At 23.2% G+C, this 15310-nt stretch overlaps 1 protein-coding gene across 1 annotated transcript; it reads right to left on the reverse strand.

The window, feature by feature from the left end:
* Positions 1-2245: 2245 nt before the first annotated feature.
* LOC124938387 (cytochrome P450 81C13-like) lies at positions 2246-4981 on the reverse strand. The gene is made up of 2 exons (XM_047478813.1): positions 4084-4981; positions 2246-2885 (listed from the first exon to the last, which is right to left on the reverse strand). Exons 1-2 carry the CDS (start codon positions 4969-4971, stop codon positions 2310-2312), a joined length of 1464 nt encoding a protein of 487 aa, XP_047334769.1. The 5' UTR covers positions 4972-4981; the 3' UTR covers positions 2246-2309.
* Between the last annotated feature and the right edge of the window lie 10329 nt (positions 4982-15310).

Here is a 15310-nt window from a genome sequence, read left to right on the forward strand (position 1 = left end):
ATTTTTAATACTTCTTTAATTTAAATTTTCTTTTCATTTATTTTATTTTTATTAATATATTTTGAAGAAACTTTTTTTTATTTTTTTAAATAATATAAATGTTTTTTATTATATAATAATATTATAAATTTAATAATAAATATTTAAAAAATAATAATCCAAAATCCCAGAAAGTTAAGAATCGATTTTAGAGAGTAAGATGTTACAACTTTGATTACATCTGGAACAGAAATTATGATGGTGAGATTTAAATTAGTTTATTCTTAATTAAAAAAATAAAATAAAATAATAATAACTAAAATATTTATAAGCCCAAACCCAATTACTTGTCTAGGGCCTCGTTTGATGAAAGAGTTTTTGGGATAAAATCCAGTTTTTATCCCAAAACTCAAACATCTTCTCAATCATCAAATCAAAAAATTTTATCATTTAAATACCAAAACTACCCTATAATTTTATCCTCTCTCTCTCAACCATCATTCTCTCATTTACACCATTTCCTCTAAAGTCAAAGGGCAAATTAGTATTCAAATTTTAAAAACCATTTTTTTTCTACTTTTTATCAAACAGTTTTCTTTTTTTATAAAACTCAGACAAAACCTAAAAATCCCTCCTCAAACAAGGCCCAGGTTTTTTTTACTTTAAATGGGCTGAGGACCTATATGGGCCGGACCGAGAGGGAAAGGCAAGGCTGGCTTATTAATAACTAAAATATATATAAGCCCAAACCCAATCACTTGTCCAGGTTTTTTTACTTTAAATGGGCTGAGGACCTATAAGGCTATATGGGCCAGCCCGATAGGGAAAGGCCGGTCCATTTTATTTTCAGGATTTTCTTTTACTTCAATTTTTTTCTCATTCGGTTTCGAAAATACTGAGTGCTAAGAACGGTTAATACCCCATTTTCTAAAAATAATAATAATAATAATTTTATTTTTCTAATCAAATTATATTAGAAAATATCATCAGCTTCCCATTTCTAGTCATCTACTAGTTAAATCGAAAAAATCGTATAAAATGACATGTTATAATTATTATCTATAATAAAACTCTTTAATTTAACCCAAACTATTTCTCTTATCCTCTAATTTCAGTACTAGAAAATAAAAATAATATATAACAAAAAAAAATTTAAATAAAAATAATATATATAACAAAATAATGTAAATAAAAATAATATATTTAACCTCTATTCCAAATTGAGGTTAAAGTTTGTGATAATCTCAATTAGGCTGAGATTTTTAAATAAAACTCTAGTACTGAAAATAGAGTATAAGAGAAATATTTTTAATGTTGTATTAATAGGTATTATACCGATTAAAAATATCCAATAATAAGTTAAAATAATAACAATGAGAATAAGAATAGTTCATGCGTTTGTGGCTATGCTCGTCAGGTTGTCACAAACAAAGAATTGAAAATGTATAAAAGAGAAGATAACTGAATATAAAATATTAGAGAGAAAATAATAATGTTTTATTTTTTAGTATTCATTAAAATATTCAGCATTTACATATTAATAAAGAACATTAAATAAAAATTAAAAGCATAAATTTGTGTTGAAATTCCAATCAAATCACAAATAATTATAAATTCAGATCTAAAGATATATTTCATTTTCATTTAAGATGTTCTAAGTTAAAAATCGAATTAATAGTTAATCTCTTGAGAAATAGTCTGGTCACTTGAACAACAAACATTTTTTACTTTAAAAAAAATTGACTAAGACTTTTTTTATCGCAACCTAAAAAAATAAAATCAAATGAGATAACAAAGTTAAATGAGAAATATTTGTAAGTGAACTAAAATGGTGAAATTAATAATGTGTAATTGTAAATCCATCTCTACCTACTATTTATAATTTTAATTTGGATTGAATTAAATAACTGTATTCATGTTATTATGAAATAAATAAGATATTTTAGATAAAAATATTTTTAAAAAAATATATAAATAATATATATATATTAATAATAAAATTATAACAAATATTTTAATTAATATTTGGAATAATCTGTAAAAAATGATAAAAATATAAAAGGTCAACTCTTTTTTATATTTTTATATTGACAAATATATTTTGGAACACATGTTAATAAACATATAAATAATGAAACTGATCTTATTATAATTAAGAAATGTTACCTTATCTTCAAAGAAAAAACATTAACTATTCTTTTTTTTTTCTTTTTTTTTAAAGATCAAAGATAACATGCAAATAGTTTTATATGATGAGTAAGGATTTATTTATTATACAACTATACTTAATCATCTTGACTTTTCACATGACAATCTCAAGCATTATTTAGTTAGAAGAGATCGTCAGTCAAGAATTTTCTAGGGCTATACAATACATCTTGAAGATCAACAACTTCTCCAACTACTTCCCACTCGAAACATTGTACAAGTGTCGCGATAGCCAAAGACACCATCCTTAAACCCATGTTATTTCCGGGACATTCCCTCCTTCCCATCCCAAAAGGGATGAACTTGAAACTATCGTGACCACCCGCCATAACCGATTCGAACCTTTCAGGCTTAAATTCTTCAGGATCATCCCAAAACATCGGATCCCTTTGAATTGCCCAAGCATTAACAATAAGTGTTGTTCCCTTTGGGATGTCATATCCTCCTACTACACAATCTTCGGATGAATAATGTGGAAGTAGAAGTGGTGTAGTTGGTCGGAGTCTAAGTGTCTCATTAATTATGCAACGGAGGTAGGGCAATTTGACAATATCCGATTCAATAATCAAGTTCTTGTGCCCAATTTTGTCGTCGATTTCACATCTTAGCTTATGAAGAGTGTTTGGATGAGTTAGAAGAAGCGACATAACTGATTCCATGGTAATCATGGATGTTCCTGTTCCCGCAATAAACATTATCTATAAAAAAGAAATGTAAATGTTAATGTTAATATATAATTGGAGAATATATTGTCATTTTAGTGATAAATTTGTATTTGATTAATTATTTCAAATTGAATGTGAATGTACTGAATGAATAATAGGGTAGGTATGATATAAAAAAATAAATGTATCAATCCATCAATTGTAGGATCCAATATAGATTAGTATCGAATTAAGATAAAGTATACTAACTAATAGGGTAGAAATTAATTTATCAAAAAAATCAACAAATGATCACCCCTTGAATATAATAACTAGAAATTCAGTCACATGTTATAAATGAATCACTAAACATTATATTTTTTTAGTATTTTTTGGTAATATATAATTAAGGAATGATGTGACAGCCGATATAATCAATTTCCTTTTATTAAAGTTGTAGCCACCGGAATTGACAATTTAAGGTCATTTTCATTTTGGGTTTTTAAAAGAATTTAATAAAAATTATTTTTTTAATTAATTATTTTTTAACAATTATATCACTAATTTCATTAATTAATATACTAATTATTTTAAATTATTATTTTTTATTTTATTCATAATATATAAATATAATACCTTTAAGTTTTTTTTTATCAAAAATAATCATTACCTCCTCAAAATCATCACCGATCATTATTTTTTTTCTCCTTCTAGGTTTTAAAAAAAATATCAATCCAACTTGGCCTAACAAGTTATTTAGAAACTTTTTTATTGGTTTGATTTATAAAAAAATCTAAATTATTAGATTTTTTAGTTGAATTATTATAATATATTTAAATATAAAATAAAATTATTTTAATATAAAATAAAATTATTTTAATATTTTAATTAATAAAAAATAAAAATTTAGTAAAAACATCGTGTGAAGATGAATATTTTAATTATCTTAATTATAAAAAATAATTATAACTAATTTTAATCTTTAAATCAAAAATTATAAATGATACTTCTTTCAATCTTGTAAGATTCCCAAATCAACAAATATTTTAATTGGATAATACAAACTCAAATCTAATTAATCTATTCTTATTTAAAATGATCATAATTAGAAGTGACAATAAAATAATAATAATAATAATAAAAGGGTAATAATTAATTGTTTGATCCAATTTTTTTTTCTTGCTGAAATATTAATATTATTTAATGAAAATGAATTATTTGAATTAAACAAAAAGGAATGATTTATGCTTACCGAGATTAAGCTTTTGATAACATCTTCTGAATAAAAGTGAGGATCAGATTGTTGAAGATTTATGAGACTTTGTATGAAACTGATTGAATTCAATTTCCCCTGTTTTCGAAATTTATCCAACATCCCAATCAAGAACTCATCTCTCTTCTTATGATGAATCATAACCTTCTTCTTCATCCCTTTATAACCAATCCATTTCAAGATCGGAAAATAATCGCAAACGCTCAAAGGCGTTCCCGGAGCAAACCGATCCATAATATCATCAACAATTCTCTTACCCACCTCCAATTCCGCCATCTCATACTCAACGCAGCGTTCGCCGCAAACCAATCTCATCATCATGTTAAAAGTCAAAACGGGTAACCAATAATTCAACCGGATCTTGTTTTCTCCATTTGAAAATCTCTTTATCAGGTGATGAACAAGCATGTTTGATTCTTCATCGCGAATAAATGAATACTTCTGGAGACTTCTAGAAGAGAAAAGTTCGATAACGGATACTCGCCGGAGACAGCGCCAGAGATCGCCGTACGGAGCGAAGACGAAGGTTGTGTAGTTGTATGTGAGGTGGTCGCCGGCCATGGTTTGTGGGCGATTGGCGAAAATGATGTCGTTTTTTGTGAAACATTCTTCGGCGGCGGATGGGGAGGAGATTAGGAGAATTGGGCGAGAACCGAATTTGAGGAAGAGGATTGGACCGTATTTTGATGAGAGGGTTGAGAGAGATTTGTGTTGAGGGGTTTTATTGATTAAGTGGATGTGACCGATTATTGGTAGGCTCGGTGGACTTGGAGGTAGATTCCGGCGACGGCGATGGCGGAGGATGAATTTTATGATGATGATGAGGGTTAGGGTTAGGAAGAAGAAGAAGTAGTATAGATCTTCCATGGAGTCTGTGATTTGGTTCATAGTGTAGTGATTGCCAAATGGGCAAGAGAGTGACTTTTTATATTTCATTTTGTTGACCCACACATTTTATTTTATCACAATAATGAGACTATAGATTATTTTAAAAATGATTAAAAAAAGAAAGACTATAATGGGTTGACCTTGGAGTTTATTTTTATAATTCTTATTAAAAAAATTAAAATAATATAAATAGTTTAATTTTAAAATTCACAAAATTAATTTAGTTTACATTTAGTTAGTTATTTATCTTTATAAACTTAGTGTTCACTCGAATATGGTTGCAAATGGGTGTGGCCGAGTTTAATCTAATTTGAGCTCGAGTTCGATTTAACTTAGTATTTATTAGCTCGGTTCAAACTCATGTTCAACCGAGTTTATAAATTTGAGCTCGAGTTTGACTCGACTCGACTATTTACCTTTAAGCTCGAATCGATTCAAAAAACTTGAATTAAAATTAAATTTTCAAGCCGAATTCGAACTCCACCAAATAGTCGAGTTTAATTAAGCTTCGTACCAACATTTATAAAAGAGAATACTTCATTTCCGAACACACAAAAATGATTGAGTAAAAAAATAATATGAAGAAAAAAAGTGAAACAATATTTATGAATAAGTGAGAAATAGTGAGGAGAAAAAAAGTGTTTTGTGAGCGTAGAGTCCCTCTTTTTAAGACCCAAATTTCTCATATTTTCTAAATATATAGTATTATTAAATATTTAATTGATTAATAAATATAAATTATAAATCAATAATATTAATATGTAATATATGTATATATTTTAAAAATAATGATTGTGGAAGCCAAAACATTTTTAACTAATAATGTGAAAACTTTAGTTAATAATTTTTTTCTTTTTCTCTTATTTAATAATTTATCTATCTTTATTTATTAAATATATAAATATATATTTATATATTTTTGATAGTTAACTTATTTATATATATATATATATATATAAAAATATATATATATATATATTATAGAGTAATAATAAGGAGGATGAATAAATTAAATAATTAAATATATAAATATATATGTTTTGAAATATATTATATGTTTTAGAGTGATAAAAATAATAATAAATAAATCAAAAAAATATTATTGAAATAATTTGTTGAGATTATGTTTTGAAAAAAAAAAATTATTTATTTCAATTACTCATTATCTTATTTTAATAACTATTTATTAAAAAATTTCAAAATTGTATACAAACACAATATATATATATATAAATTGTTCAAAGATGAATTAAAGATGAATTAAAAATGTTATATTTTACAATGTCACCACTAATAAAAGAAGAATGAACTTGATATTTAAAGTATCAGAGATTAAGTTTTTTAAAATTCACCCTACATTTAGTATGATATATTTCTTTTATATATATATAGGTCGTAAGGATATAAATTAGAAGGTATTAGAATATATAAATTATATAAATTATTAGTGTTTGGTTGGGAGTAAAAAATATGTATAAATTATATATATATTTTTTATTATTTTGTGTTTGGTTGGTGGTACAAGAAAATAATAAAAAGTGTAAAAGATTATTTTATTCTTATATTTTTTAAAATTATTTTTAATATTTATTATAAGTAGTTGGTATTATTAATTAGATGAAATTTTATAAAAAATAAGATATAATTATTGTATAAATATATTTTTAAAATAAATAATATTATTATATGGTTTACATTATTTTATATATAATTATTTATAATTTAATTTATATAATTATATATACATATAACTTATTTATATATTAATTAATTAAAAAATAATAATTTATGTATTATTATAAATATTTGTATATTGAAATAATATTAATTATTTATATAAAATAAAATATTATTAATAATAATAATTTTAATAAAATAATATTTAAAATTAGAATGTTATAATTATAAATTAGTTTCATAAATAAACTATATAGTTATAAGTTGTATTAATTAATAATAATAATAATAATTTATATAATTAATTATAAATATTATTTATTAATAATGAAATACAATATTAATTTAAAATTTAATTTTATATATGACTTATTTTTTAATTAAAATTATTATTAATTTTATATAATCATTATATTTAATTATGTATACAAATTATTACATTAAAAAAATTTATACTTAAAAATAATATAATTTTTTTACAGAAATAAAATATATATTAACTAAAAATAAATAAAAATAAATAATTTTGTATTTATTATTATTATTATTTAAATTTGAAAATTAAACAGTTAAATTTAAATTAATATTTAGATATAATTTATTATTATTACTATAATTTAAAATATAATAAAAAAAATTTAAATTTTAATAATTTTATAAAATCAAGGGTGAAAAAAGAATATTAAGTTTATAGTTATTTATGCAACCTTGTAACTGATGTAGATAGATATAATATTATACCCCTTATAAGGTATAAATTATACCTAATTTATACTGTATATATAAATATATAATAACCAAACAATCCTTTTAATTTACTAGAGATATAAGTATACTTTATCTACAGGGTTGTAACCCTGTCAAACTATCAAACGTAGCCTTGGTTTAACTTAATATTCTTTTTTATTTTTGAATATTAAGAATAATTCCTAGGTTGCCTTGTTTGAATGAAATGGTGAAGAGAAAAGAATAATTATGAAGGTAGGATATGATTATTACAATAATATAATATATATTTAGTAAATATATTTGCATTATAATACAAAAGATGAATTAGAAAATTAAGGTTTTCAGGAGTGTGAAGAAATAATTGATGAATATTGTTAAGTGTAAATAAGTGTTGTTAAGAACAGTTAATTAACTGCTAAGAATTGTTAGAAGTGTTGTTAGGAGTAGTTAATTAACTGTTAAGAATTGTTAGAAATATTGTTAAGGACGGTTAAGTAACTGTTAGAAGTTTTAAATAACTGAAAATACATGAACCACTTTGTATAAGTATAAATACACTAATAAGAAAAATAAAAATATTATCGGGTTATATTTTCTCATTTCACTCTTCTCATATCTTCCAACTATTGATTCTTACATCTATTAGTCATCTTGTAAACAAATTCAGATTGAATTTGTTTATGGTATCAGAGCCTAGTTGAGTGAAGAAAGAAGATCAATCCGAAGTTACTCAAGACATGACATCCAATTTCGTAACTCCAAGTTATTCGAAATCAAATTATGTTTATGAAATATATTTTTTTTACGGTAGAAATATGACACTACCCTTAATTTTTCTTAAAAAAATTTAATATAATTCATTGTTTTTTATTTAATTATTAAAAAAATGGTAAAACTTTACTTTTATATACTTGTTTTTTTCAAAAATTTTCTCGTTATTATTTTAAGCCCACCCTATTTTTTTTCAAGCCCACCCCAGTTCGAAATCCTGGGTCCGTCCTGATAATAGAGAATGACTATGAAGATATCAAAAAGATCATACATATGATTGATACTAAATTTTCTATCAAAGATCTTGGAAATGCAAAGTTTTTTTGGGTCTTAAAATTGTAGAAAACGATCTTGGTATTTATTTAAATCAAAGGAAATATATTCTAGATTTATTACATGATACAGGTCTAATGGGTTGTAAACCCACAAACACGCCAATGATTAAAGGCATAAAATTTGAAGATGAAACTCAAGATGTATTATGTGATCCTTCTAAGTATAGAAGGATAATTGGGAGACTTCTATATTTAAATTACACTAGACCAGATATTGTATATGATGTTCAACAATTATCTCAATTCATGTAAAACCTCTCTTATGTCATTATAATGCAGCTTTGTACTTAGTTAAATACCTAAAAGGTACAACATCATTGAGTATTTTGTATGCATATGAAAATGATTATTCCATAATAGAATATTCTGATTCTGATTAGAGCTCTTGTGTTGAAACAAGAAAATCTATAAACAGGTTATTGTATATATTTTGATAAATCAATCATATCTTGGAAAGCCAAGAAACAAGCAACTATTTCTAGATCTTCTGCAGAATCTGAACATCGTAGTCTTGCTGCTATAGTTTGTGAACTTCAATGGATTTATTATATTCTTAATGACCTGAATTTTAAATTAAAGTTACCAATATCTTTATATTGTGATAATAAAGCTGCCATATATTTGAGAATCCGGTTTTTCACGAAAGAACGAAGCACATTGACATAGATTGTCATGTAATTAGAAATTAATATTTGGATGGTTTTATTCAACTTTTTCATGTGCAAACACAAAGAAACGAGTTACAGATATTTTCACGAAAGTATTGAATTTATCTCAATTTCAAAACTTTCGATCACGTTTATTTTTTCAAGATATTCATCTTGAGGGAGGAGTATTGAGATAAGTTATATTTATTTATTTAATTATTAGTTTATACTAATAATCTCTATTTTCTTATAATTACAGATTTAATATTTTCATTTTCAAACAAGAATTTATAAAGTTTATTTTCTTTCTTTAAATTGTAATATTAGTTCAAGGACTCATTTATAATTTTTACTATATGAGGATAAGATATGTCACGATCCCAAATTCTTAGATTGATAATGTAATTATGTAACAAAGACTTTTGGGTTTTTCATCAATCAATACACACCATTGTTCTTCATCTTTGTTTCTTGAATTCTCGTTCAATTTCTTGATTAAAGTTCAACAATTAGGAATTGTTATTGCCTCGTTCCTTTGAGAAATTCCAACATACACGATCAATATGGCTGCTTGAAACAAGATAGAATCAAGAATATGAAGAAAGATGAATAGAAAGAAAATAATGATTAGTACAGTAAACAGAAAAATAATAGAATCAATATGAAGAGCAGAGAGATAGGTGAATTTAGGAAAAATTATAAAAAAAAAATTAGATAAAACGACATCGTTTAATTGTGGGACACAATGCTATCCCACCTAGGACAGATCCGAACTCCAATCTAATCTTGTTTTTTTATTAACTTCACAAACTAAAACTAACCTGTGTTATTCATTCTCAAAATAATATACTTTATTATCCAAATTCAGATTTTTATTTATTTTTATTAAAACTTATTATTAAATATATATATATATATATATATATTATTTTTATTAAAATATTTAAATTATTATTTTTATAAATTTGATTATTTATATTTTGATATATATATTTAAATTATTATTTTTGTAAATTTAATTATTTATATTTTAAAATATAGATACTTTTAATTATTATTTTATATAACTTTTTATTTTTATTTTAAAAAGATTAATCCAATATTATATAATGAAAATTGTTTAAATATAATGACAAAAACATTATAAAAAAACACGATGTTCAAAGTGTTATCAAATAAAGTGGAAAATAGCGAGATTAAGCATTTGTGAAACAATAATAGAAATATAAGTAAAAAATGTTTATCAACTAAGAAACCTGACATAAAATATAGTGTTAACGATTTCAAATATGCTCAATAAAATCAATATTGGACGTTCTCAATAGCACATGATTAGGAGAAATATTATAATTTTATTTTCAATAAAATTTTGAGAAAGAAAAAAAACTAACAAAATCAAAACTAGCGTTTTCGAATTGAGATGATAACTCACGGAAGACCATAATTTGTGGGAGGTGTGACCAAGAAGGTTATACTAAAAGTAGTCAATGTTTTATTGAATAAAATTATCAATTGTAATTATTTTTATAAATTATTAAATTATTATATATGGTTATGGTTAAAATATTTTAAATATATTAGTATTTATCTATTATTTATGAAGATGGTAATGTGAATATTTATTATATTATATTATATAAATAATAATTGAAATGTAGATATATATATTAAAATTATAAAATTTTATAAAAATAATAATTTAAAATTTATATATCAAAATATAAATAATAATGTAAATATATAAGTCAAAATATAAATAATATAATTTATTAAATATAAAAATTAAATATTTTAATAAAAAATAATGATTTAAATAAATATATTTAATAATAAATTTAAATATAATAAAAATAAATAAATTAAATTAAATTAAAATATGAAAACTAGTAGGTTAGTTTGAGAATGAATAAGATAAGTTAGTTTAAGAAGTTGAACGTAAAATGCATCAAAAGATTTTTTTTTTCTATATCATATTTTCTTAAATTTTTATTGTTAATATTATTTCTTTTGTTAGTTGATTAAATCACAATTAATTTTAATAATTAAAATAAATATTTCAATATTAATAGTAAATAGTTTTATATAGTCATAATAATTTTTTTTTAATAAATAAAAATGTATTAATTATTAAATTAAAATATAGATAAAATAAAAGAATTATAATTTTATAACTTTAAAAAAATTGTAATTATAACTTCATTCAAAATTAATGGTAGAAAATAGCTTTAAATTTTAAATTTAAAATAACTCGTTTTCAAATTTAAAAAAAAAATCTCAATATTCTCTCGTCGATTTTTCTCTCTACCTATGAAACGATCCAACCACTCAACCATTATTAATGTAAAAAAAAATATCTAGTTCAACAATTTGGAACTCATTGCAATTTATTTGTGAGCGTCTTTGGAAATTCTTTTTTTTAAGCTAACTAAAAAATGATCCGAATAAATTTTAATAAAATCGAACCAAGAATTTAATTTTCTTTTATCGAATTCAAATTATTCTAAATTCAAAACTAATTTGAATTCAAACTAATTCAAATTATTCTAAATTCAAAACTAATTCGAATTCAAATCGAAAATTCTAATTTTTCTAATTCAAAACAAAATTTGAATTAAGATTTTAAACAGACAAGAGCTTGAAAAATAGATATAAGATAGTGGAGATATTCTTTTAAAAAATAGATGTAAAATATAAAAAGCAAGTGGAGATACTCTTATAATCTTGAATTCGAAATAGGTATTGAATGATGAAGTTAGATCAAAATTTAAGAGTCTTAAAAAAAATAAAACTAAAAGATAGCAATATTAGATAAATAGAAGCTCTTACATATTAGAATAGAAAGAAGAAGAAAAAGAGAGAGGTGATTAGTTATGAGAATATATATGAGGTGGCTGCAAGGAATGAATTATGTTTAGAGATTAAAAATGAGGTATGCGGCTGAGAAATTAGGGTTAGGTTTAGAAAATAAAGGAAGAGTAGGTTTGGGACGTAGGGTTAGGATTAGTAAATAAAGATTGTAAAATAAAGATTAGGTGTGCGGCGCACTAAGAAATTAGGGTTTAAAATAAAGATTAAGTGTGCCGCACTAAGAAATTAGGGTTTAAAATAAAGATTAAGTGTGCCGCTTTCTTAGAGAATATAGATGAGGTGGGCCTGAGAAATAGACGAGGTGGGCTTGAGAGATTAGGGTTAGAGGATTAAATGAATTATTATATATTATATATAATAAATAATAAATAATAAATAAATCATTATAAATTATATAATAAAATAAATAAATTATTATATATTATATATAATAAATTATATATTATATATAATAAATAATATAATTTATAATAAAATAAATAATAAAAAATGAATTCGGTTTGATTTTCGAATTGAAACCTCAACTCAAAAACCAATCCGAAAACTGTATTTGAATTAGTTTGAAATTCGATTAGAAAACCGAAAATAAAATTTGAATTCAGTTTATTCGAAATCGATAAATTCATATTCGATCGGATATTCATTTCAGACCAAATATTGAACACCTCACATATTCTAGACTTAGACTTATAAGGAATATATTTACAAGTCTAAAGCATTAATATTTTATTAGCGCAACAATTATAATGTCCATAAAATGTCTCATAAAGCAAAAAGAATAGCACAATTTTACATTTTTCCAAACTAACGAATCTAAGCCTCAACCGGCTTAAAAGATGTTATGTCGAAACAAGGCAGGAGGAGCTGTACACAAAATATATTTGATTAAGGTGAAATTATTTTAAGATTAAAGACCACACTCACATTTATTTTAAAAAAAATCTTTTGATAAATATTTCTAGTATTTATTAAAAAAAATGGAGTTTGTAACTAGTTTAATTAATTTATAAAATGAAGATTTCCAACTAATTAATTAAAATTCATATAATAATAATAATGCTAAACAATTTTTTTTTTTAAATAATAGAAATATTAGAAGAAAAAAATTGCTAATCAATTCAATCTCAAGTTTTCAACCACCAATGTCTTTCTAATCCCGATGAATGTAGTGTGCCTAAATATAGGCAAAATTGTGAAATAAAATATGGTAGTTCGTTTCAAATAAATATTTTTTTTTTAATATTTATAAAAATAAATTGTATAAAATATAAAATGAAAATTATTTATAAAATAGTTTAACTAGTTTAAGATTTTACATTTCATAAACAATTTGACCAAATACTTCCTTCTATTCTTAATTTTACATTAGATGAGAAGTAAATAATTCCAATAATTTACACAAATATTTTTTTTTTCTTTATGATTATATTGAAGACCCTGTTATATAAAATTGTTACAATTTGTTCTTGTGTTAATAATACATTATGTCTTATCATTGTAGATGGATTAAAAAATTAGAGTCTGATTTTTATTAAATTTTAGAAATCACAATTTTATGAGCAGAAATAGTCATCTTACTATATCGAGATTTCATAAATCAAATTTATTCTCCAACATCTTTGTTTACAAATTGATATATACTAATTAGTTATCATTAATTTTCAAAATTAGTTATCAATAATTGTAAATAGTGCCTTTTTACTTACATTAACAAATTAAATTACACACAATGCTGTGACTTATATTTTCTTTTTTATAATAAATAAATATTAACTAAATATAACTATTATAAATATTCATATATATCAATATTTATAAAAAAAAATACCTTCAAACTTTTGAAAAAAACTATTCAAAATTAAAATAACTAAATAAAATAAAAAGCACTATATATGTTTTTAACCATTCAGTTGTTACAAACCAATATTTAGAAATCAGTTATTATTATTATTATTTTAATTTTTTAAAATTTAAAAATAATGAACAATCTTACAAAATTTCAACCAAACATATACATCGAACAAAAAAAATGCTCTTCATTTTTAGGCTTGATAGTATAGTTCTTTGGAGGTATTTGCTATTTACCCTAACATATAGTTTGAGAAATTAATTGTCACCTTAAGTTCAAAGGGTAAGAGTTCCGAATCTTCGGATTTGATTGGTTTCTATACCGAATTCATTTTAAATCATTTTAAATAATAAAAGTATATATAAAATATGTTTTTTTTTAATAAAACACTAATAATAATAATATACCTATAAATCAATTGAGCATACAAATACTATACTATTATAATTATTATATTTTTTCAAACAACTATTCTAAAAATGGTTGGAGAATTTAATTATTAAGAAATGACTATGAATTGGTTTTTGGTTGCTACTGAAACATACATATTAATCGGTTGGTTAAGCGGTTCGATAATCACTAAATTAACATCGGTTAAAAAATTTGTCGTTCATTTGATGTGGTCGATGTGGTTAATTTTCAATTCGATCGGTTTTCTTTTCACCCTCAAAACCTCACTTAATACTGGACCTATCACTTTGTAACTAGTCACATACTTTAGAACGAACTCAATTTTTTTTAATTATTAAATATCTCCGGTAGTTCTTCTGGCTTTTGAATAATATTTAAGAACATTGATTCAAAAAAAAGGTAACTGAAGGTTCTTGATTTTTTTTGGTTTCCACAACCCTAACCATTCTTCATTCCGATTACTTGATCCATAAAAATAATTTTCTTTTATCTATCTCTAAAATAATCTAGAACAATATTTTGAAGGAACTAGTGTATTGTATCATACTATCACTATTCTTAGTATCGATACTCCAATCTTATGATAATATAATTGTGAAATTCGGGAACTTATTTCCGATATTGAGTACAGACGTACACCTGAACCATAATCCTCCTAGAGTGATTCATGGACCTACTTCAATCAGATTTATATTTTGGTATGAAATACTTTTTAACGACATTTAGCTTCTTCACACTATCATCCCTCACTAAGTAACGCATATTGATCATGACGCGTCATTTTAGGAAGTCTTAGAATCCGAAATGGAAAACTCTCTTTTGGAAGGTGGCCATGGCACCAAGGAAGTCGCAGAATTCTCCTAACATCGACAAATTTTGTTTGTCGTATGCAAGTTAACGACAAAAATAACAATTAATATTTTTCCCACGCTTAAAGATTATTTTAGACACATTTAAAACTAAAATAAAATTGTAGAGTAGAATAATATTTATATGTAAAAAGATAATTGTTTGATAAAATATATTAAAAT

This window comes from Impatiens glandulifera, chromosome 5, assembly GCF_907164915.1.
Source record: "Impatiens glandulifera chromosome 5, dImpGla2.1, whole genome shotgun sequence".
NCBI lineage: Eukaryota > Viridiplantae > Streptophyta > Magnoliopsida > Ericales > Balsaminaceae > Impatiens > Impatiens glandulifera.